The 23,957-nt window shown below is 42.5% G+C and overlaps 1 protein-coding gene across 2 annotated transcripts in view; it reads right to left on the reverse strand.

The window, feature by feature from the left end:
* Positions 1-23,957, reverse strand: part of Tnr (tenascin R) — a 402,065-nt gene that overhangs the window by 23,252 nt on the left and 354,856 nt on the right. For both annotated transcript variants that reach the window (XM_041662346.1, XM_041662345.1), the window contains 9 exons: positions 21,280-21,369; positions 19,822-20,085; positions 18,974-19,243; positions 17,760-17,879; positions 16,720-16,866; positions 14,013-14,132; positions 10,170-10,313; positions 9,426-9,556; positions 8,431-8,563 (listed from right to left, as the gene is read on the reverse strand). In XM_041662346.1, the coding sequence (XP_041518280.1) occupies positions 8,431-8,563; positions 9,426-9,556; positions 10,170-10,313; positions 14,013-14,132; positions 16,720-16,866; positions 17,760-17,879; positions 18,974-19,243; positions 19,822-20,085; positions 21,280-21,369 (1,419 nt within the window). The remainder of the gene's footprint in view (positions 1-8,430; positions 8,564-9,425; positions 9,557-10,169; positions 10,314-14,012; positions 14,133-16,719; positions 16,867-17,759; positions 17,880-18,973; positions 19,244-19,821; positions 20,086-21,279; positions 21,370-23,957) is intronic.

Below are 23,957 nucleotides of genomic sequence, written 5' to 3' on the forward strand. Positions count from 1 at the left end.
GAAGTTAAAAATCTCACACTACAAAGACTCTCCAGGCTCAGGTGTGGCGTCGCTAGTGATAGCAGACTGAGAATTTGATGAGGAGCTCTCCTAAGCTTTATACAACCCTTTCAGGAGACAGAGAGGTAAAATCAAATAAATTTCTCAGCTTTCTCAGCAAGGCCAGAGTTACTCTTATTAAAATAGGCAGCGAGAGCAAACAGTACTAAAAGGCACAGCACAGGTTGTAGGATACTTGTGAAATCGACTCTTCTCTGTGCTGCCACAGAGAACTCATTGCCTGGCCAGTTTCATCTGCAATTGGTCTTTCTTGATCACATCCACTTCCAGAAGGAGGGACTGATAACCTCAAAGGAGCCCAGGCTTACAGACCCAAGTATCCATGCACTGAGGAACAAGGCTATTCTGGAAGGATGATCATAATCAATATGACATTGATTACCTAGTTCAGTTTATCAGAACAACATTAATTAGGTAAGCTAACTTTATTTAAAGGGGTAAGAAAAAATAGCAACACCATGAGGAAAAACTAAGAAATTAAAACACAGCAGAAATATTTAATTTGAATAATAAGGTTTAAAATAATTGTGCAACAGGAAGGACTAATAAAGGATTTAAATACAGTTAGAATATGAGCAATGGATTGGAATATATGAAAAGAGGAAAGAATAAAGAGGAAGCAAACTAGGAGATTTGGAGTACAGCACACACAGTCTAACATTCAATTAATAGAAGTTCCAAAAAGAAAAGAAAATGCAAATAGAAGGAAATGCTTAACTGAATAATAAAGACAAATGTGAGAAGTACAGATAAAATGCTGCCAACTTAAAAGCCTCATTGAATGTCAAACTGGAGATAAAAAGATAAAAGGGCTCTAAGATGGAATGAACTGTAAGACTGTCAAAAAGAGAGAAAAACACGGGGCTGGGGAGATGGCTTAATGGGGCAAGCGCTTGCCACACAAGCACGAGGACCTAGTGACCATGTTTTCCTACATCCATAATCGCAGCATTGCAGAAGCAGAACCAGCAGGTCCCTGAAGATCACAGGATAGCCTTTCCAGCCACTCTGGCAAGCTCTTCAGTGAGAGACCCAGACTCAAAACATAAGCTAGAAGAATAATCAAAGAAGATTCCTGACTGGGCATAGTGGCACACACCTTTAATTCCAGTACCCTGGAGGCGGAAGCAAACAGATCTCTCTGAGTTTGAGACCGGACAGCCAATGCTGTTACATAGAGATATTCTATGTAACAGCCATATTCTAAAAGATTCCAGACAGAAAAATGCAGTCACCTACAGAACAAAGTCAACGGGCATTGGGCATCAGTCTACTTGAAGGTAATACTACGTGTGAAAAGACAGTAGAAGCCAAGTGTGGCGGCACACACCTTTAATCCCAGTATTTGGGAGGCAGAATCAGGTAGAGCTCTGGGAGTTTGAGATCAGCCTGGTTTACAGAGTGAGTTCCAGGACAGTCACAAGATACATGGTGATTCTCTGTCTCAGAAAAAAAATAAATAAAAGTAGGAAATACTTCCCCATGAAGTTGGTAAAACATGGAGCTATAAACAAGAAAAACTGATAGGATAATTTTCTTTACGATTATAGATATAAAATGTCTAAATAGAGCTAACTAAATCTGTATGCATAAAAAAACATATTCAGGTGAATTTTGTCAATGATAGTAAATCACATATTTTAAAAAGCCATCAATGTATGTCATCTCATTAGTAAGAAGTATAAAAACTATGACTTATTAAACTATCATTTAATAAAATTCATCACAAAACCAACTTAAAGTAGAAGAAAACTCTATAACTTAACGAGTGAGTTACCACCAGTCTTAGTAAGTAATATTTTTGTTTCTTTGTGGCTAGCCAATTATGTATTTATTTTAGAAAGCAGTACAGTGCTGAAGAGGCTCAGTGGATGAGGAATTAGTGAGGTAATACCTCTGAACTGCTAAATGCGCTCCTTCCAAGAATGTGAACAAGTCAAGGTTAATTCGCCTCCTGCCACGGATAGCTTCAGAGGGTCCAGCTAATGTGGAGTGCAGAAATGAAACTTGTCCATAAATGTTAGAAAATAGCCTAAAATATTTGAGTGTGTGTGTACATGCTCCAGCTTGGGGATGTGGAGGCCAGAGGTCAGTGTCTGGTATCTAACTAACTCTGTTACTCTCCACCTTACTTTCTCTGACCCTAGAACTCCTCTATTCAGCTAGACCAGATAGCTAGGAAAAACCCTGACATCCCTTTCTCTGTCTCACTAGTGATGGGACACAGGCTTGGGTTGTCACCCTCCAACCCTGCCAATGCCTTGGATGCTGGGGATTGGAACTGGTCCTCATAGGGGCAGAACAAGCACCACTTTCCTTTTACTATCTGGCCAGCTTTATATTTACCTAAAATATTAATAGAAACAATAGATAATTACAATCAGTAAGAAAGTCAGCAGGGTCGCTAGATGCTGGATCAATATATAAAATCAATTGTATTTTTCTGTATCAGCAATAATCAACTAGGAAATATTTTTTTAATTAGGTACAAGTCACAAAGCAATAAAAAAAATAAAAGTTCCAGAAATTAACCAAGAACACTGGAATGCTATGGGGGAAAATTTAACATTCTGAGAAACATGGATTCTTTAAATAAATGAAGACATAGTCTATGCATTTTAGAAGGGATAACTTACCATCATAAAGATGTCAGTTCTTCTCAAATTAACTTATAAGTACGTTGCAATTCTAATATAAATTTAATTTGGAGGACTTCATACCTAAATGGGATAATTCAGATGACATGACACCCATGGAGAATTCAGTGCCATCATCAAATAGCCAAATAAACCTTGAAAACGGGAGCCAAGGAAACTTATCTTACCATGTGGAAATGTATTAAAATTAACTCTAGATATAAACGTACAATGTAGGCTTTGAGAAAAAAAAACCTCAGATGGATAGAGCATGGAATAAAATAGATAATTCAGAGTTCAGAGACAGATTATGTGTATGGATGAACTTAATATACAGGAAAGCATCACAAATCAATGAACAGATGGCTTACTTAGTGCACGATGCTGGCAAAACTGGTTAACTTTATAAAGAAAAATGAAACAGCATCCCAAATGAATGCCACACATGAAATAGACTAAGTAAGATAATAAATCACAAAGTGAATCGAAGAATATCGAAAAATAGCTCTGGGGTCTATTGACAGGAAAACATTTTTACCATAGATGTTAGCGGCTCAAGTAATACTAGATAATATTACCAGGAAGCCTGATTTAAAAAAAAATGAGCAAATGGTATGAACAGGTAAGTTAAACATAGAAAGTCTAACAAATGGGGAGATATTTAAATTCAAGAACTGTTACCAAGAACAATGAATCAATCTTATTTGACTGTCAAAAATTCCAAGGCTGGACAAGGCTGGACTGTGTCAAGTCATCAGGACTGATGTGTGCTCCCAGAGAACAAGGGCATTCCTGTGTACCCAGTCTGTAAGTACTTAAACTACATACCTTGGACCTGGCCATTCATTTTCTGCACGCTTCGCTGGCCCATTGGTGGATACATTGAGGATATACTACAGCACCATTTGGGATTGTGAAAGGCTGGAGACAATTTGATGCCCGTCTTTGAGAGAGTGGAAAGGCAAATGTGATGGGCACACATCAAGTAATATTTTACAATAATTAGAAGTAAAAGACTGATGAATCTGAAAGTGCCCAAGTGCAAACATTTTTAATGAGTTATATAATACAAAACACCTTACGCACATTTAAATCATTCATAATCAAAACAATTCTTTAAGAATGTGTTTTTCAAAGGGTACCCATTCGATATGTTGGGATGGCTGTCTATGGAAGACAGAAAAAGAGCTGGGGCCAAAGAAAATTAATGAGCGAATACAAACAGGGACCTCGTTGAAGGCTGATATTGATAACACACAATAAAGTGGACAGTTTGATTAATACAAGCCGTTGATCTGACATTTAGACATGCTTGGGAAGGTATAGTCTTATGGTATGATTAGGGTGCCAGTTCCTTCTCCACAGCCAGATCTCAGAGGAGCGCAAAGGCAGACCTCCCTCTGTGTGTATCTCTGTCTGTCTGTCTGCCCTGTCTCCCTGCCCCTTTTTAAGTGGTAGAGCAGTGGGAAATCCCCCAGCTCCTGCGTGGAAGTAGAGGCAGAGGATGCCCTGGTGTGCAGATAACACAGGCTTCCCTTTCCAATAGAAATTCTGGTAACCACGTGTTTTTCTAGAATCCACTACTCACTTTGTTGGAGTCTAGGATTTGCCAATTTTCACTCATTTTTACAACCTAAAAAAACTGAGTTTTATGTCAAAGGAGACCCCAGAGTTTTCCTGGAGAGAGTCACAGAACAGCCTGACCTGGAAGGGAGATAGCAGGGGCAAAGGCAATAAAAAAAGAATAAAAATACAAAAGCAAAGTAAACAAAACATCAACCTCCTCATTACTCATCTCTAGCTACCTCTTCGCTTAACCTCAAGGTCAAGACAACCCTTTTATAGTGTTCACTGTCTCTGAGGATGAGCTTTACCAAGTCTTGTTTGCCTTTTATAGTATTAAAGAGACAATGAAATCTGCCTCTCAGAAGATCATTTCACCAAGTCCCTGTGGCTCTGCGGGGAATAGATTTGTTTCCTCATTTAAATTCATGTCTCTAAAAGACAAGTAGACCTTGGATGAAATTTCAGGAGACAGCAAATTATAAATAATGTATCCATATTTTTTCTCTCCCATACGACTTGTATATAATTCCCCCCGGAGCCTTGTGCAAACACCAGAGACAAGAGGACAGGAAGCTATTAACATGATGGAAAGATTGGAATGGGCTCATATTGTGTGGTATGAACCTAAGAAAAGGCATTTTGATCGAAGGAGGTTTTGAGGCCAGATCTGTTCTATAATAATGATGATGGGGAGGAATCGAGAGGAGTAAAGGAAGGGAAAACTATAATTAGGATATATTATGTGAGAAAAAACTCTTTTCAATAAAAGGAAAAAGAAAAAATTATTATTATTATTAGCATCTCAACTATTTCCCAGACCATTAGATAAGCACCTGCTTGAGTGACTCCTTTATTTTAGTCACCCCAGGGCGAGATGAATGTTTGTCAGTGATGGAGGCTACTTTGAAGCCAAACTTTTAAACTCTGTTGTCCATCAGAGAAAGCACAGAAAACTCACACATTCAGTGCATCCTCAGAATAGGACGATGCTAAGTGAAAAGCGCAGATGCTGTCAATTAAGCTGAAAGGATGCTAGTGGATAAAGGAAATTAGCCTCCAGCTCTTTCAGCCCTGCTGTACTGCAATGTAGACTTTCAGTGTTCCCCAGACTTGCTCAGCAGGATTAGCCTATACCCATGGGGTCTAGACAAGCAACCCTTTCAGTCTTGGGTTGGGTAAAGATATTCCGTTTTCTACTTTTGACTACTTTCCCTTTTTGGCACTTTCCCCACCCCCACCTTTAGTAAGCAAATGCACTTGTATACTCTTCTCTGATAAAATTTCCTCTTGGCAGGGGACAGGGACTGTGGCAGGAAGTAAGTTATTATTAACAGTAACTATCCATTGACAGTGTAGCCCGGTGTAATGTACCCTGGAAGAATTGTACTGTGGGCAGATAGAACCTGACACTAGAGGGGGACTTCGGCCTTCAAACTCTGCAAGCTGCACACCTTTGTAGCATCCTTGCATAGGGTATTAAGAATCTTAGTTCTCTTCTCTTCAGTTTTGTTTTATCACAAGACCTCCACTTCTGCACCCTGAAGCTGAAATTTAACTCTTCAGTTCATCTCTCATGTCTGAATATACCAGGCTTTGTCCATGGGACTTGGTCATACATTATTTCTTGCCCAAGAGATTTTCACTCAGCATCTAGGTCTCAGTGGGTTCTGATAAATTTTCAAAACAAAGCCAGCAGGTTTTGGGATGCATCTGTGACTTAAATTTCAGCTTTAAAACTGCAACTCCCAAACCTGGACACTCTTTTGCTACATATTAGGGGGTAGTGGTGAGTTCATTGCTGGTACCCTAAACTCTATATGGAATGAGTTGGGCTCTTCAGGTTTTTATTTCCTTTTCTTTCTTTTTTTTTTCTGACTTGACATTGAATATGTTTAAGGAGCCCATTGTCAACTTGAGTCCTGTAAGAACAAGAAACCAACCTAAATAGACACCAATAGTTACCTGAACTGCCCATCAAACTAAGTCTTTTGCCAGCTTCCTCTCCGGATTGCCAAGTAAGTTGTCAATTACCTGATTTAATCCTCCCAAGACCCTGGCTAGATCTGGAGTCCCACATCCAAACTATTGCATCTAAGACAAGGCAGTGATGGTCACGGAACCTGTTGCACTTCTCAGTCCAGAAGGATCAGGAAAGGGTCTGTAGCTGTAGATACCACAGAAACTTCAGACATTTGATACACTGCTCAGTCCAGAGGGATCTGGAAAGGGACTGTAGCTGCAGATACCACAGAAACTTCAGACATTTGATACACTGCTCAGTCCAGAGGGATCTGGAAAGGGTCTGTAGCTGCAGATACCACAGAAACTTCAGACATTTGATACACTGCTCAGTCCAGAGGGATCTGGAAAGGGACTGTAGCTGCAGATACCACAGAAACTTCAGACATTTGATACACTGCTCACTCCTGCCAACTGTGACATCAGCAAGATGAAAATGAAAAGCTCATCTAACACTGAGCATTTGGGTGACAAAATGATTCCTTTAATCCAATAAATGTGCAAACCGGTAGATCCGTGCATCTATTAGCTGTGTTCTTTTTATGCTGAAAAATTCTTAATTCAGCAGAAAACTCCTCCCAGCGGGTCTTTAAGTGGTGGCTTCATAAAGGACCCTTTAATTAGCCTATGAATGTGCAGGGCTGAGTTTGAACAAGAGGTAACACCCTAGTTCTTAATAAGGTATCTTTGAGATCGCAAAAATAAACTTCAGCCTCAGAAGAGCCATCAAGCATTCTCTAAGTTCCACTTGGTAAGAATATGTCATGGATTCATGTCTTGGTTCTGTGAGCAGTTTATTTTTATTTTCCCATTAAAATAGTTGCTTCTGACTAATGAACTCATTGGAGACACTGTTTAAAGTATTGAAAAGTATTAAAAACAATGGAAAGGGACTCATTTATTATTTCACTGTCCAGCTCTTTGTTATCTAGAATGATTATAGCGAGAGAAGGGAAGTAGGGGGTGATTTCTGTTGTTTCTTTTGAGATGAAGGGCAGGCTCTAGGACATGGGAGGAGGACCCAGTCATCCTGGTACTCTGAAATTCAGGAAACCAGGGTTTAGGGGTGAGGAATATGCTCATAGTGGTCCCACTGATGGATATACCCTTATCCCTAAAAAGTGAAAGTCAAAAATCTGGGTGGGTGGGGAGTTACACATCACAGACTAAAAAGGGATGCCAGGGAGGTGGCAGAGAGCAGAATTAACAGTTCAGATCCAGAGCTGGACTGTTTGGAGTCAAATCTCAGCTGTCTAACTTAAAAGCCATAGAATCTTGAATGAGTGCTCTCATTTCTGTTGTGCCCTACTTTCCTTGCCTGTAAAGCAAATAAAATAGAGGTAATAGTCTATAGGACAGAGGCTATTGTGAAGATGAAATTAAATACTGTTCAATATGTACATAATGTGTTTAGGACAGTGCTTGCCAGAAAACCATGTAAGGTTTTGATTTCTAGAACCCTTCTCTTTTTCTTCTTTCTGTAGAGTCAGGAATCAAACCTAGGACCTTGAACATATTAGATAAAAATATTGTATTAAGCCACACTCCTGTTCCTGGGCTTTTTATTTTTATCCATCCGTTCATCCATCCATCCATCTATCTATTTTTATTTTGTGGCGTTGGAGTTGAATCTGGGACCTCCTGCATGCTAAGCAAATGCTCTGCCACTAAGTTACGTGTTAACTCATATTCCTGCCCTTTAAAATGGTATTATCAGTGGTTTTAAAGATTGAGTGAGACACCGAATGCATAAAAGAACTTTGTGCTTGCAAAAGTGGGAGGGTGTGTGAAGCTCAGTACTGAAGGTTACGCTTACTAGAAGTGCTACTGAGGACAGGCATCAAGGGAAGGACAGAGAAAGAAAGAAGACTTTTTGTAGAGGAACAGGCAGGAAACTGGGAATGAGAAGCAAACTGACATCTCTACTTAGTGCCCTTAGTTGGTCCACATGGACCACTGATTGGGCTGTGTTTCCATGATCACCTCAGTGGTAGGGATTTTCTGGCAGGGCCTTGGGAAAAGGGAAGAAAGGAAGAGGAAGCTGAGTGTTTTTAATAGGCTCCTTTCAGGCCAGGGCTCAGCAGAGGTGCTGAGGAGGCAGGCGCCATGCAGGGAGAAGAAGGCATCCAAGTGACGCCAAGTCCCTCACCTGTGGTGAAGACAGTAGAGGTGAGGCTGCTCCTTGTGGCTTCCTGAGCTGCCTGTAGGAGCACTGTGTAATCTGTGTTCTCTGACAGGCCCTCCAGTCGGATCCATGTGTCCTCAGCATCCACAATCAGCTCCTGCAGAGGGCAAGAATAAAGAAAGCCGGGGGTGGGGGGACAGTAGGGAAGCTAGGTCAGCAATGCCGCCTTCTCCATCCCACAGTAAGGAGAAAACTGCCAATGGGCAAGGGGGGGGGAGCTCCCACGTGAGGTTTAGGGCTCCTATCTCACAAATGCACATGGGATAAATTTAGGTACCTGAGTTATTGAGTCAGTGGCTTCAGGCTGCATTGGGCTTACTGTGGAGGAGAAGCAGCTGAGGAAGCAGAACCCGAGGCCTCTCTACCACCATCAACAGACTTGCTTTACTTTGCTTGGTCTCTAGATTTGACTTTATATATGACTTTCACTTTTTAAAGGATCACACCGCAAGAGAAGGTTTGCCAGCTAGTGCTCTTCTGGTGGATCGCTTAGACCGATGACACAAAACCAGAATGTATCATCTCATTATTGTAGGCTACAGAGATGGTGCTTTTATGATGTTTATCAAGGCATAAAGGCCTCTGGGTTTATTATCTGCCTCATGTTTGCTTCTGATAACACAGGATTAGGAGCTTGTCATGTTTTGTCACCATGATGCCCAGAGCACCACCATACCTAGTAATGATCCAGAGAAGACACCGACACTGAGAGAGGGCTACTGATTTACCACAGTATGGGCAGTGAGCAATAGCAAAGCCACAGCTTGGCATTTCCTGGTTTGTAAACCTGGGCTCTCTCCTCCATTATAGGCTCTGTATCCAGGATCTGAAACTCCATTGGTTGCCTGTGAATTGGTTCCTTCTCCATCCCTGCAGTTTCCATGGGTCATTCCACTGACCAGTTTCCACATGACCTCATGTGGGAATAAAGGGCTTTCCTCTTTCTAGCTAATACTTACCTTGCGGCTGCCATCGGAGGATTTGTATGTCAAGACATAGTTTTCAATATCTGCTCTGGGTGGTTGCCAGGAGATCAGTGCACTTTGCCTGGTGACTTCGCTGGCTGTCAGGTTGGCAGGAGGGTCCAGAACTGCGAGGAAGAGAAAATGCCAGAATGTCCTTATCTCTCCAGCTCTTCCTTGTTTGACTTCAGGCATGGCAATCTTGCTTACAGGTCTGCCCCTGTGCCGACTCTAGTTCTGGCTTGCATGGGAACATAAAGGGTGCTAGTATCCTTCTTTGAAGTGTCTCCCACCCCCACAAGCAGGATGCTGAGCTTAGGCATGGCGTCTTCCAATACAACTCTTTATGCTTAGGCTCCTAAGTCCATTAACCATGGTCTACTTGAATTGTAGCCACCTTGTATCTTCTCTTGTCCTAATGTGCCGGTCAGGATTTTACCCAGCAGCTCCCCATTACCATATCGAGCTTCCTAATATTCAGAGTTTCCAGTACCAGATATAGTCTAGTACCAGATTTTCTTGTATGGCTCTGCTCTTGTCACCTAGATCCTGGATGTAGAGACATAAGTGCTAATTGATGGCAATACAGTATTTGTACCACATTCAATTGAATTATCTTTGGATCACCAAAACCTATAGCTTATTACCTACTCCATTACAAGGAAGTATCGTTTTTTTTTTTCTTTTGGTTCCACACAATCCTGCAGGGTTTATACTAGCCATGCAGGAGCTTGTACTCACGGGTAGAGAAGTTGGTGGCAATGGTGCCACTCACGAGAGGCCCACTGGTGGCATACATGGTGACGGTATAACGGGTGCTAGGAAGCAGGTCAACAAGCTGGAATTCTTCACTGACTCCATCAACCAGGATGGTCTCTCCTGCAACTGAAATCAGATCCGTACAGATAAGGAAAGACCTACCATGTCTAAAGGCATCTCACATGGACTCAATATCTGAGAATTCTGGGAGAACTACATGTTATGGAGTTTACTGCTCTGTACAAGGATTCCCTTTTATCTTTTACTCTCCAGAAAGACTATTCTGTACACGGAGGCCACACTGTGTCTCTCTACCTTCTACTCAGGTCTCTGTAATCAAAAAGTAAGAAGAGTTCTTGTTTATTTGACTGTTTCCTTCCATCCACTTTCCCCATCAAGTGTTCCCTCTTTTATCCCAAGAATATTCAGCCCCTGCCTCTCATTACATTTATATGACAACTCCAAAGTTCCCATAGTCCTGACTGCTTCTCTCTGGACAAGAAAGTTCATCAAGCTCTTTTCTGAAATGCAGATCTTGGGAGAGAACTGAGAACAAGAATCGGTGCCACTGATCAATGGTGTAAACAGGGTCAGCCCGCTTCTGTGCCTGCTATTTGTATTACTCCAGGCTGTAGGACAGCCATGCATCATTGCCATTACAAACTGAATTTATTATCAATCAATGACTTTGTTTATCACCACTGCCTTGGTTGATCATTTTGACCTGTGGGCTGAGTTTTGCTTGTATTTCCACCATCTTTCACCTTGGTTGAATTTTTGGATCACGGTTTCAGTTTATTAAAACATTTTTAATGTGGATTCAATCAATCACGGTTTTGTTTTATATACAAGTTTTGTAAGCACATCTTCTCGGGGCTCACTCAAGCTGTTAATAAAACTGTTCATTAGTTCAGAGCCAAGCCCTCTGTTAGACAATTAGAATATTTCTGAATCATTCAGCATTTAACAAAGTTTATTAGTTAGGTACAGCTCCAAACTAGGTCAGACCTGATGCTTGAAGTTTGTTGTGATCTAAAGACAAACGAAACAAGGCATCTTTATATGCCTTTGAAAACAACCTAAAACTCCTTAGAAGAATGTACATCATGGCCATCTTTTTGCTATCTACTTTGTGATATCCTGCCATCCCTCAATGCTCTACTTAACTAAACTATGGCAGGTCCTACATGCTCATTTCTCTCCAAATACAGGAAGGCTGTATGTTTCTTTAGAATTCCCTCATCATTTTTACTTTCTCTGAGATTGTGTTTCTTTCTTCCCCTCAATACCCTGATTCTAAATTATGGCTGCCCATTGGGTGTAGCTCACTATGCTCTGTCTTGCATAGTTCATGCCACAGCTCATGCCAGGCTGTATTTACTTCTCTGCATCATCACTAGAGGTAAGTTCCATAATGATAAGAACACAAGCATTGCTTCTGAGCTTTTCTAGGCTTAGTGAGTACATAGCCTATGGGAGGTTATCAAAAGCATTTGGTGAATGGAGAGGATGGAGCTGTATGCCTTGTCATTGTGAGCAGGTGTGTTGACTGCCTTGGGAGAATGGAGGATACTTTGTCAGAAAAGATAGGGCTGCAGCTAAGACCTGAAAGACAGGCTTACTAGGTTGACTCTTGGGGAGAGAAGTTCCTGATGAAGAAAATGGCGCATGGGCAAATGCAGAGAGACTTGAAGGCTTAGAAAAGTATGCTGATTTAAGAAGTGCTGGACCATGATACACACCAAGGGACAGTAGGAGTTGAGAAGGGCTTGGCAAGAGCATAGAAGGGTTGGGATGTATCCGTGGTATCTTTCTTTGAAAGGACTATGCAATCAGCTATAGTTCTGATCAACTCAAACTCTTGGTTTATCGTGTGTTTTTTCATCTCCATCAAAGACAAAACGATACTCAGCTTTCTAACGCTGCGCTGAAATGTAAATGTGCTAATAGGGTTGCAAAGCCAAAACAACTTGAAATCAACGAGGAAGCTCTGTGATCCTGAGCTGGTACATAGTACTGACTAATGCCATTTCCGTTTTGTTCGATATTGTGTGTTAGTTTTCATTTTCCCCAACTTTGACGACAAATTATTCTTCGCAGCTTGTACAACTGGCTTTCTCTTCCGTCTCTGAACATCAAGTCATCTGCCTGCCTTCTGTTCTCTGGTATCTTTGTTCCCTAGATTATTGAATATAACTCACAAATAATTCTGTTATCATATGTTTAATTTTGGACAAGAAAAAATTTCCCTAAGCCTAGATATTTGGAATATGCTTCTGTTTTGCTTTGAGTTTCTCTAGTCAACTTCAAATAGCATAAGGGGAGTGAGTATGATGAAAACAGCACTGATATTCAAATTTTTGTGTTGATTTAAAGTTTTGGGCTGGATGTACAGCCAGTACAACAGAAACATTGCTTAGCAGTTCTAAATCAATTGTCACCTGTTGTGGTGGCTTTGAAAGAAAATGGCCCCCTAAGGGAGTGTCACTATTAGGAGGTGTGGCCTTGTTGGAGGAAGTGTGTCACTGTGAATGCAGGCTTCAAAGTCTCATATGTGCTCAAGATACCACCGAGGGTCTCAGATAATTCCCTGTTGCCTGCCAGTCAAGATGTAAGAGCTCTCAGCTGGTGTGGGAGAATTGTCTGTATTCTGTCAATCATATTTTGAATAAACGTTGATTGGCCAGGCAGGAAGTATAGGTGGGCCAACCAGACAGGAAGTAGAGGCAGGGTGATGAGAATAGGAGAATTCTAGGAAGAAGGAAGCCCATTCCTCCCAGTCTTGCCCAGACCACGGAAGAAGCAAGATGTAAGCTGCCAGGCTGAGAAAGGTACCAAGTCATATGGCTAACATAGTTAAGAACAATGGGATAATATAAGCTATAAGATCTAATAAGAAGCCTGAGCTAATGGGCCAATCAGTTTTATAACTTATGGAGATCTCTGTGTGATTTTCTTTGGGGCTTGCCGGCTGTGGGGAACCAGGCAGGGCATAAACCCCAACAATCAGGCCCCTTCATGTTACACTCAGTTCCTTCTCTAGCTCTATGTCTGCCTGCATGCCACCCTGCTTCCTGCCGTGATGCTAACGGAATAAACAAACCTCTAAAAATGTAAGCCACTGCAATTAAATCTTTTTCTTTTTAAGAGTTGTCACCATCATGGTGCCTCTCCACAGCAATAGAAACATAACTAAGACACCTGTTAGCATGTTATCTCTGCCAAGTTTGATCCTCCTGTAACTTTTGGTTTTCAACCTTCCTAATGTTGTGATCCTTTAAAACAGTTCCTCATGCTGTGATCCTTTAAAATAGTTCTTCATATTGTGGTGACCCAAAATCATAAAATTATTTTCATTGCTACTTCATAACTGTAATTTTCTACTGTTGTAAATTGTAATATAAATATCTATGTATTATGATTATCTTAGGTGACCCCCGCGAAAGGGTTATTCTATCTCCAATGGTGTCTCAACCCCCAGGTTGAAAACTGCTGTTCTAGAAACTTCTTTTTATCTGCAGCCCTTTGGTGAAAATCTTAGCTCAGTTCTAAGTTTTGTCTTCCCACTGTTAGCTCGGATTTTGTGTTTGTTCTTGGTTGCTCCCCTTCCTTGAGCCTTTCAGACTGGGCTTGTGTGATTCTCATCAACTGTTTACAGGAGTTGGGGGATTTCTTGAGGACTTTATTACAGCTTGGGAGCTACATAATTTCCCCAACCTGAGGTAAATTCTGGTTGGACTTTCAGCTGGGAAAAATGAATTAGTTCTTCATTTCCATACTGGCTTACAGCTCCAGTCCCTACGACCCCCACCCATAGACACTCACTCGCAAAGTGTGTGAGGACAATGACATAGTTCTCCACTTCACCCATGGGTGCTTTCCAATGAAGCAGAGCTTCTGTGGGGGTGATATTGGTAGCAGTCAGATCCGTAGGGCTATCCATGGCTGAAACAGAACAGGAGAGTGTCAGGTTAAAGAAAGAGCAGCTGCAGGGTAGAAGTACCATAAACCATCAGAATTTTCCCATATGATGCCATATCTGTCACTCTTCTGGATAAAACTTCTGGAGTGTAGACTGATTCTTTTTCTACCTGTCTGGCTCCATTCATCCCTTTCTTTCTCCCCCTTTCCAGTATCCACTTCTCTCCTAATTGCCATAAGTCCTTCTTTTAAATTAACTTGGTAATTTATTTTGTGCAGAATTCTTTGACAGGTTCAATGGGAAGTAGAAAATTTGAAATACTTTCTGTTGTATTTTAGATATTTTAATCTAGATGGTGTGAAGAACCTATTGAAAATGTTATGATTCTTTAGTTACTGAGATAATTCTGCCTTCCAGTCCACTTGTTCTTTTACATATGCAAGGGTGACCTTTGTGGAAAGATCTCTGTGAAGCCCAGGAAGTGTGGAGGAAGTGCAGGGCACCCACACCAATAGCTCGGCCACAGAATGATATCCATTTCCTGAATTCTTTTGTCACCATTGACAAGCTTTACTCTCGACTGTGTTCAGGGCTTCCTTTTTGGTGCATAGAGAACCTAGGGGATTCACACAAGCTTAGGGGAGCCAAGAGTGCCTATCGGGGAAGAAAGTTTGCTTGTGAATGGATTATGATTTTACTCATCTGTGCTGTAACTCTTGGATTCACTTATGTGTATCCTTTTCATAAGGTTGGAATTGATTTATAAAGTGGATGCTATTATAATAATTTAAGTGATAATTCAATCTGAGTCATACAATTTATGTTTGGGAACCAGATTCCACTGTTAGTCTACCCATGTTCTGTACTTAAGTGAGCTGTATTTGGTGTTTTGTTTTCTCTCTCTCCTTTTTGCTTGTTTCTCATCATAAAGTAGCAATCAGAAGCCCTTATAATTTAATCTTTTGAATTTTATCTATAATCTGTGCTTTCAAAAACCTCTTTAAATGCTATTCTTACTAGAGTATAGTTGGGAGATTTCTGAGGTGTGGATGGTGTCTTGAAGAGGTTCTCATTTCTGAAAGATTTAAGATCATCGTGACTACTTTAAAGCAATAAACCAAGACACTTGAGTATAGCACAGTTCCTTACCAACTTGAAGGAGGACCATGTGACTTGATGCACTGTGGAGTTTCTGCTTTTGAGATGTTTGCTGACCAAGAATACCAGGAGTTAGCTTTTGGGCCCAGTCATATCCCTCTTATCATGGGAGCAAGATGCTCTAGAAAGCCATTTTATGATTCTCAATGAGAAAATATGGATGTCAGGAGGGCACGAAAGGGGCTTTCTTGGCTCAGTGGACATTACTTCTGATCAACATTTATTAACCAGATGCTTTAATAATCACAGATAATTAGAGGATTAGTACCAGACTGAATGATAAACCATAGCTCATGCCTCTACAGTCACAGACCTGGAAGGAGGAAGGTTAGGAGCGGTCAGAACACCCTGTGCTGTCCTGAGAAGGCTGCTTTATGTTTCTGAAAGACATGTTTGCCACTGTGTAAAGATGCCATTACAGTGATTGTGAGAGTATCTACAAAGCAGTGAGAAATTCTTAGGCACATTTCCCTCCTTCAGGAAACACCATCTCCAGGGAAATTAAGAGGTGTCGGGAAATCCAGGTGTTCTCTTAATGAGGCAGGCTGAATGTTTTCCTACATGTAGAAACTACGCTTTAACTAGAAGGTCTGTTCTCAATATCGAGGATGGAAACTGATGGTTGTGGCTTCCAGTGACATCTATAGGAATCTTTGCTGACTCTACCAATACAATTGCTTAAGGACCAGAGAGGAAAGGTTAGGGGAGCTGCTGAAAGGGAGCCTGTTCCCAGGCTTATCCAAAGAGCTAGTTTTATGAAGAAGGCCTGGAAAGGGGGCTTCTCTTCCTACTTTCCAATATTGTAAAATGTTCTATCTCCCCCACCTTCCTTCCTCTGTGAAGGGGCTTGGGGACACTTGGATCTGATTAGATAGCCTATAAAAGAACAGGGACTATATAGTGTTCTTGTTGGTGACTGAGGATGTTATGTTGGGTCAACCTCACCTCAGTGCCTTCATACGAGTGAAGGATTTAGAACCTTTTTCTTGGAGCATAAAGCAAAGGCACAGGGTGACTATCTAAGATGAATAATCTCACCCCCGATTTCCTGTAACTGAAATAACAACTCTTCCCTGAGGTTCTCCCCTTCCCACCGCCAAGTCTTAAAGAGATCCTGTTATCCGAATGTTCGCTGCAGAATGTGTCTCCAGCAGGCGTCTTTGAAGGGCACTCTTCAGAGTGGAAATTCCATGGAAATTCCTAACCTAAAGCAGCAAGGCTCCTCAAGTGTGACTCACTGAATTCCTATAATTAGACAAGACAGTCTGGGGAGAGAAATCACAACTTGTCCTGCAGGACATGGTGAGTCAGAGGAGACCAAGAAATGGTGCCTCAGGCCCTGGAGCCGATATCCGCTATATGAACTGGAATAATTTCACCCTGCTTCCTGTGTTTGTTTCAAACCTGCTGCTCGTGTCCTGACCTGACACTCGACAAGGGAGCCATGTTTACCTGTGTGCACCAGGGTACAGACGCGCTCACTTTCCTCCCTGCCCCTCACACTGTTGAGGCTTATTTCATATTCAGTAGCTGGATACAGCCTGGTGATGGTGAACTCTGTCACAGTGTTGGGCACCACAGAGCTGTCCAGCCGTCCCACTGAAGAAGAACAAAACCCATTGTTAGAAGTTAAACAGCGCTCTCATCCATGGGCCCATGGCTCAGTGTACATTGGGACATTGGGTCATGAAGCACAGATGGATGTGGGCTCAACATGCAATAGGGAAGGCAGATCAATAATTCATAAGATGGTAATGGTGGCGTTTAAATAAATCTTATATGCTGGCCTCACTCTTTCATTTTATTGGCTCCTTAAAACAAAAGTAAATGAATTATTTACTATGTAGGTCTCTAACAGACTGGTCTCTTCCGAGGTGACCATTATCAAGGCAGTGTAGTGGGCAGAGCTGCAAAAAGTGCTTATGCAGTCCAGAGAAAGGTAGCCTGGAAAACTGTCCTACCCAGCGGGAAGTGGGCATGCCTTGCTCACTGTTAACAACGCCTCATGCACCAGCAAGAGCTGGCACTGTGCATGCAAGGTCTCAGTCAACTTCTCTGACTCACACATTGGCTACAACGGCAGGATTAAGATCACATCACTGTGATCCCCTCCAGGGCTCCATCTGGCTCTGCTGGGCCTCCATCCATGTCCTGAATTCTAGCCTTAGACTTTATGCTCAGGCGAGCACATGTAGCCCCAGCTCCAGGCAAAGTCTTTTAAGGTTCATTGTTTCTTATTGCACAGTTTAGCTAATGGTGTCCAGTTACTTCCGCTGGTGAAGTGTCTGGCTTCCAGGGTCATGTAAACCAAGCCTATTTTGAGAGGAGGTGGTGAATTCATGGTTCCCCAGTCATTCTTTCCTGACACCCTCTCATTTTGAGGGAGTATGCTGCAGAGAGATGCCAGTGTCCCGTGGATGTGATAGGAGCCCCATATTACTCTCTACCCAGCTTCAGACCTCATTTGTGTTTAATTAAAATCATTTCGTTACCTTGTGTGGGTCGATATGACACACGGTAGTAGTCAAAAGGTGCGACAGGAGAGCTCCAGGAAACCGTCACCGAGTCCTTAGTCACATTGCTAATTGTGATGTTTTTGGGGGGATCAATTCCTACAAAGATCAGGAAGTTGTGGGAAAAAGACAGAAGATTGTTTGAAAATGAAATTTCTACTCCTAGTTTGCCTTGATCCAGTAGTGTCCCATAGGCAGGCACAATCCTGTATCACTAATGGCACATCCCTAATTGGTTGGTCAGTGTGATGTCTCACCTGAAACATTGTAGCTGTGGCTGAAGCCAGTTCAGAACATTCTAACAACAGGAATTGGGAAGATCTGTGCTTCTGTGCAACAATTACTACCTATCTAGACCAACCAGAAACATCCTTTAAGTTCCTGTATTATATTTCAGATAGGGAATTATACAGTTATCTTCTCTGAGGGAGACTTCTTTGGGAAAGACTCAATGCTGCTACTGTCTTTCTTTATTTTTTTCAACCACCTTTGGTTCAATGTGGGAAAACTACCTAATAACTGTAGAGGGATTTCAGAGCACAAATCCCAAACAAATATACCTTCCTAAGTTGTATTTTATTTGTGGTGCATACTTAAATTGTGGGGTTGAATCAGTTGATGACGTAATATACTTTTTCAATGTGTGAGTTTTTGTACTAGGGAACCATCTAAACACAGGTGTTCTTATGTACACTCATATCATATTTGGGATGGCATTTGCAGGACATCAAATGGAAATGACCCAATTCATCTCAGACTGCTGTGCAAAATCAGCCCCAGTCTTTGAGTGCCAGGTCACTTCATGGTTGCTTGCTAGCTCTGTGTTGATTCTGAGGAGGAATCTCTTGTTAGGCAGTTAAGGCTCTCCAGAACAGAAACACTATCTCTCACTTAGAAGGACTCCTTTGGAGACTAGCTTTTTCCAGGGCTTCTTCCAAGGTTGGTAGATCTAGGACCAAATGCATTTACGATTTGAGCTCTCCAAGCATTGGGTCTATCCTGCTTTCCAAGTGGGAGTTTCTCATGGTAAGTCTCTTACGCAGGCTTGGAAGAAGTAGCTGCTTCAGAATAACTCACAGAGGCCTGTAAGCCATAGATCCAGTTTGTTATTCCTTGATGTTTCCCTTTTTAAATTGCACTGGCTTGTCAAAGGCTACTGTGAGAACCCTCTTCACCACCTCTTTCAGCCTCACCTGTAGTGATGGAACCCACTATGGGCTCAGAGGTTACAGTCCCATGGACAGCTACAAGGTTCACTATGTATTCAGTGGCTGGCTGTAGCCCCATCAGGACAGCATGCCTCTTGGTGGCATCCAGGAGGACCTCCATCGTGTCTTCCTCGTCATCTCTGGGGCTGTAGTTGAGGATGAGTCTGTCTGCTGGGGGAGATGGGTCACTCCAGGTAATGTTGACACTGGAGGAAGTCACGTGAGAAAAGTGCAGATGGGAGATAGGGCGGAAGCCTGCAAAGCAGAGAAGATTGGCTGCTCTGAAGCACACGCTTGGCCGTAGGTCATGGGGCAGAAGAGACTCTTGACTTCCTTCTTTGTCATTGAGGGCTGCACTCTCACCTACTGGCTGGCTCAAAGGGCCTACCTCCCCACCCTCTGGTCCGGCCTAGTCTATTCCTCCCAAGCCGTATATATATACGGAACAGTCGGTTCTAAGAAGACTAGAAGTATTTCTGTGAAATATTTGTAACACTGACCCGAAATTTAGAAACCTCTAACTTGGCAAACAAAATGTATCATAGAGCTTTAGCATTCCCACGGATTTAATGAAGGAAGGGCAAGATGGACAAACCAAGTACTGTGCCTAGGTTGTATAAAAAAAAATCAAAAATAAGATTTCAGACATGTGGCATCCTCTCTCACCCCTTCCCTTTACTTCCAAACATTTCCTTTCCATGTCTTAGTTTTCCCCCTCATTCCCCTACACATCTTTAGTTTTCTCTTTTGGCAGACTGGGGCTTCTTAATGACCATCTCACTTTGGGATCTGTTTATTGCTGAGTCTCACTGAAATGTCTGCTCCCCGGGTACCTGTAAAGGCATCCACAGTGGACTCCAGGCTCTGCTGCCGACCCCTCTCAGCCGTGATAGAGATGATGTATTCTGCTCCGGGCTCTAGATCTGTCAGAGTGTATGATGTCCTGTCCCTAGGCACAGTGACTTCTGAGGAGATCCCAGAAGATGGGGTGAAAGTAATTCGGTAGTGATCAATGGGACCGCTGGCCTTGGACCAGATGAGAGAGATAGAGGTCTCTGATGAGGCTGTTACCATAAGGTCTCGGGGACTGTCAAGCTCTGTAGATTAAAATAAGCTTCATTTATTTATTTATTCATTCATTCAAGATCTTATGTAGAACTAGACAGGTCTTGAACTCATTATGTATCAGAGGTTGATCCTGAACTTCTGATCCTCTTGCCTCTGCCTCCCAAGGGTGAGGTTCAGGCATGTACCACCTCACTTGGCAGTTAGCCTACTTCACCCTGGCTCTGTAGGGCAGCCACTGGTTACTGGACTACCTTGTGTGTTTACAGGCTGTCGCTAGACCTGCTGACCATGAGCTGTAGACTCTCATGGCTGTTACTCTTTTCACATTTTTTAAGCAGCTCCCCTTTGATGGCCAGAGCCAGGCAAACAGATGGACAATCTGCAGAATGAGGGTAGTAGCAGCGACATACTGGAATACATCCACCACTGGGATAGATCTAGGTGCTGACCTGCCAGCATTCTATACTTGTTTCCATTCACTACCCCTTGGTAGGCCAAACATGCAGAGAGGAGCCCGCCTCATGTGGGAGAAAGAGTTCACAGCAACTAAGTTTCCCATCTTCTCCTCCCTGACACGGAGGTTATTTTGGGTTGTCCTAACCACAAGTGAACAGGTCTAAAGACTTCTGAGACTCTTGAAAGTGTGCTCCTCTAGCAAGTTCATTTATGCCAGGCTGAATCTTGGGGATGGGGATTGGTCCAAACCCCTAGCCATGCCCAGCCCCAGATGCTTATGTTTAAGCTTACTGTAGTAACTTTGAAACTTCCCAGGCACTTGGAATGGAAACTTCTGAATCCAGAGTAGTAAGAATCTTAAGTGGACTTTTTCTGCTGCTCTGGAATGGTATAGGAAGCAGGCCTTCATTGCGGTGGCCTCTTTGGGTGTTCATGGAACGCAGACCAAGGACACACATTCTGCCTGTTGTGAGGAGGGTTAGACAGAAATGCTGTCTCCTTTGGCATCAGCCCTGGTGGGGAGTTTTCATACGTTCTCTGCACAATCCTTCAGATTGTGGGTCAAACCCAGATCTGGGGTGACAGGGTGGAACTTCAATTGTCAGGGAAGACACAGGGTAGATGCTGACACTAGGCAAGGGTTTTCAACAGGGTCTTGTTCCCTGGGAGGGCTACCCCATGTCTGGTTCTGACAGAACTAGCCTCCATACGCCCTCAGCCTTACATGCTTGCAGGCTAGCCATCTCCTTCTCCATTGGTGTACTTACCAGTCCTGGCGTTCATGGTAGCAGGAATGCTTTGTTTTGAGTTCATGACGGCAGATATCCCAACTCCGTATTCTGTGCCTGGTACCAGATCTGTGGAGATGCAGAAACAAACATTATTCTGCTCTCTGTCTCTCTCTTACTCTTTCTCTCTCTCTGTGTGTGTGTGTGCACGCGTGTGTGCGCGCATATGCACACAAATCTAAACACACAAGTGTCAGTGATGAGGAAGGCTAAACGAAGAGAAGAAAATGGTCATAGATTCCTGCTTAGAGTTCATGCTTAGTCTACCTTCAGTTTGCTCCTAATTTTATCCATTAAGAAACCCCAGTTTTGCTACTTGAAAAAGCCATATGAAGTCGGTAGGATGAACTGGCCAGCACCAAGTAACTCCTATTATGGGTCTCTGAAAGGCAGTGAGTCTGCCCCCATCAGTGTCCTTGGGGAAGGTGGTCGTGTCTAGAATGGGTTTTTTGTGCACATGAGTCTCATGTTGGCTAAAACAATGAAGCGGTTTCTTGCTTAGACTGTGAGGTGTGAAGAAAATGCAATCAAATAGGGACCTTGTAGACATGAGCCTTGGAAGAGTCTCTTGCACGTGTGTATGAGGATTATATTACATGTTTTGCAAATAGGTCCTGAGACCATATAGGGATTTTTGGGTTGCTTCTAGAAGGCCATAATGTATAGAATTTTCCTTTGAACAAGGGACTACCAGGCTTTTAACACAGATGTGTGCAGAAGTCCAGGACTTGTGAATTCCCCAGCAAGGCCACTCACTCAGTCCAGGTAACTTAAGCTAGGGATCACTTACAGTTTACAGTGGCTTTAGGTGGACTCTGAGAGTTTGGAAGAAATTGAGAATTAAAGGGTGTAAGCCTCGTGGGAAATCCTTCGGGAGTTCATTACAAAGGATCACTGACAGGTTCCTGGAGCATCTGGAATTCTCTGGCGTCTTTCTCTCCACTGTTTCACATTCCTTTCCAGATCAACCGGTTTGATTGATGTAATAGTTTCCTACGGCTACTGTGACAAATTACCACGACTTAGCAGCTCACAACAATCCAAATTGATGATCCTCTAACTCAGGCCTGGAATCTAAGATGGCTTAGCAAGGTTGCATTCCTTCTGGTGGTCCCAAGGGAGGACCCATGTCTTCGCTTTTTCAGCTTCTAGGGCCTACGTGCATTTCTTGTCCTTTGTTTTCTTAATTTACCTTCAAAGCCTGAAGCTTAACATTATCAAGCCCTTTTGGCTCTCTTTGATCTTACATTCCATTGTCGGAACTACTTTGACTCTGACCTCCCTGCATGTAACTTATAGCAACTGAGATCAGTAAGTTGGACCCACCTAGATAGTGCAGGACGATTTTCCTATTTAAAGAATTTTTAATTGCGTGAGCAAAGTCCCTTTCACCACAGAAGGTGACATAGTCACAAATGCCAGGGATTAGGATATGGATACCTTTGGGGACCATTATTCTTATACTATAATGAGCTTCACATTCACCCTCATTTATTAAGACTTCGATTAGAGAAAATGCAGCCATCTTCCACACGTGGGTGTCGCAGTGGTCAGGCTAAGTCCTTACAGCAGGCTTATTATGAGGTCTGGCTTCCTGAGCACTGTGGACTGTAAGACACTCTTGCATTTGTGCAATGCATTTTTACAAGCATGAATGTGCTTGGAGCTTCATCACGATCCCATGAAGGTGGATGGGAAGTCTGCTATCCATCCTAATGAATTACCCGTGGCTGCTGCCGTAAACTGCTACAAACTGGCGACTTAAAACAACAACATATTCTCTCCCAGTTCTGGAATCCAAATGTAAGACAACAAGGGACTATGCTCCCTCCTAAGGCTTTAAGAGATCCTGTCTTGCCTTTTCCCAGCTTCTGGCGGCAGTGCTTAGCTTTCTTTCTCTGGCTTGCAAATCCACCATTGCCCTCTCTGCCTCCTCGGTCATGTGAGATTCCTATGCTTCCTCATTCGGAAAGGACATCGGTCACACACAAAGGAGTTAAAGACAAATCCATTTTAAACTGGTCACATAACCACAGACCCTTTCCCAAATACTGTCATATCTGTAGCTTCTGTTTGGACGTGGACTTTAAGGAAAACACCATTCAACCTGGTGTAACATTTATAAAAAAAATGAGACATTGAGGCAATGGGAATAATCTGTGACCGCTTTGAGAAGATTCCCAGATTTCTAGCCTTCAAGTTCAAGGCTGCATGCCTTCTCCCACCCTAACTGCATCTGATCCTCTGGGCTGTTGTGGCTGCCCTAAGGTAACACAAATTGTTTTTATAGGGAATTCTTTGAGTAACTTCTCCTTAATCAAAATGGCTTGTTTTAACAAAAGGGAATGCTGTATGGAAATCAGAAGGTCCCACCCTTTAGTTCAGTTTAAACTCTATGCGATTACCCAGAAGTCTTCCTTTTTTTTATTTTATTATTATTTATTTATTTATTAAAGATTTCTGTCTCTTGATATGGGAGGCGGTGGCGGGGCAGAAGTCTTCCTTGAAAGAATGCGCAGTTAGGTCCTTTCTGGGCAGAATTAGAGTTAGGCCCCATTTTCCTACCTCAAACCGACTTGTCCCGTCTCTAACTTTTACTTGGTTCTCTCCCAAGACTTTCGACCTAAGAAGAGGTAAAGTTTGAAGTCTAGAAGGCT

The sequence above is a fragment of the Microtus oregoni genome, unplaced genomic scaffold, assembly GCF_018167655.1.
Source record: "Microtus oregoni isolate MIOR12 unplaced genomic scaffold, Mior012 000013F_ref0000133, whole genome shotgun sequence".
Taxonomy (NCBI): domain Eukaryota; kingdom Metazoa; phylum Chordata; class Mammalia; order Rodentia; family Cricetidae; genus Microtus; species Microtus oregoni.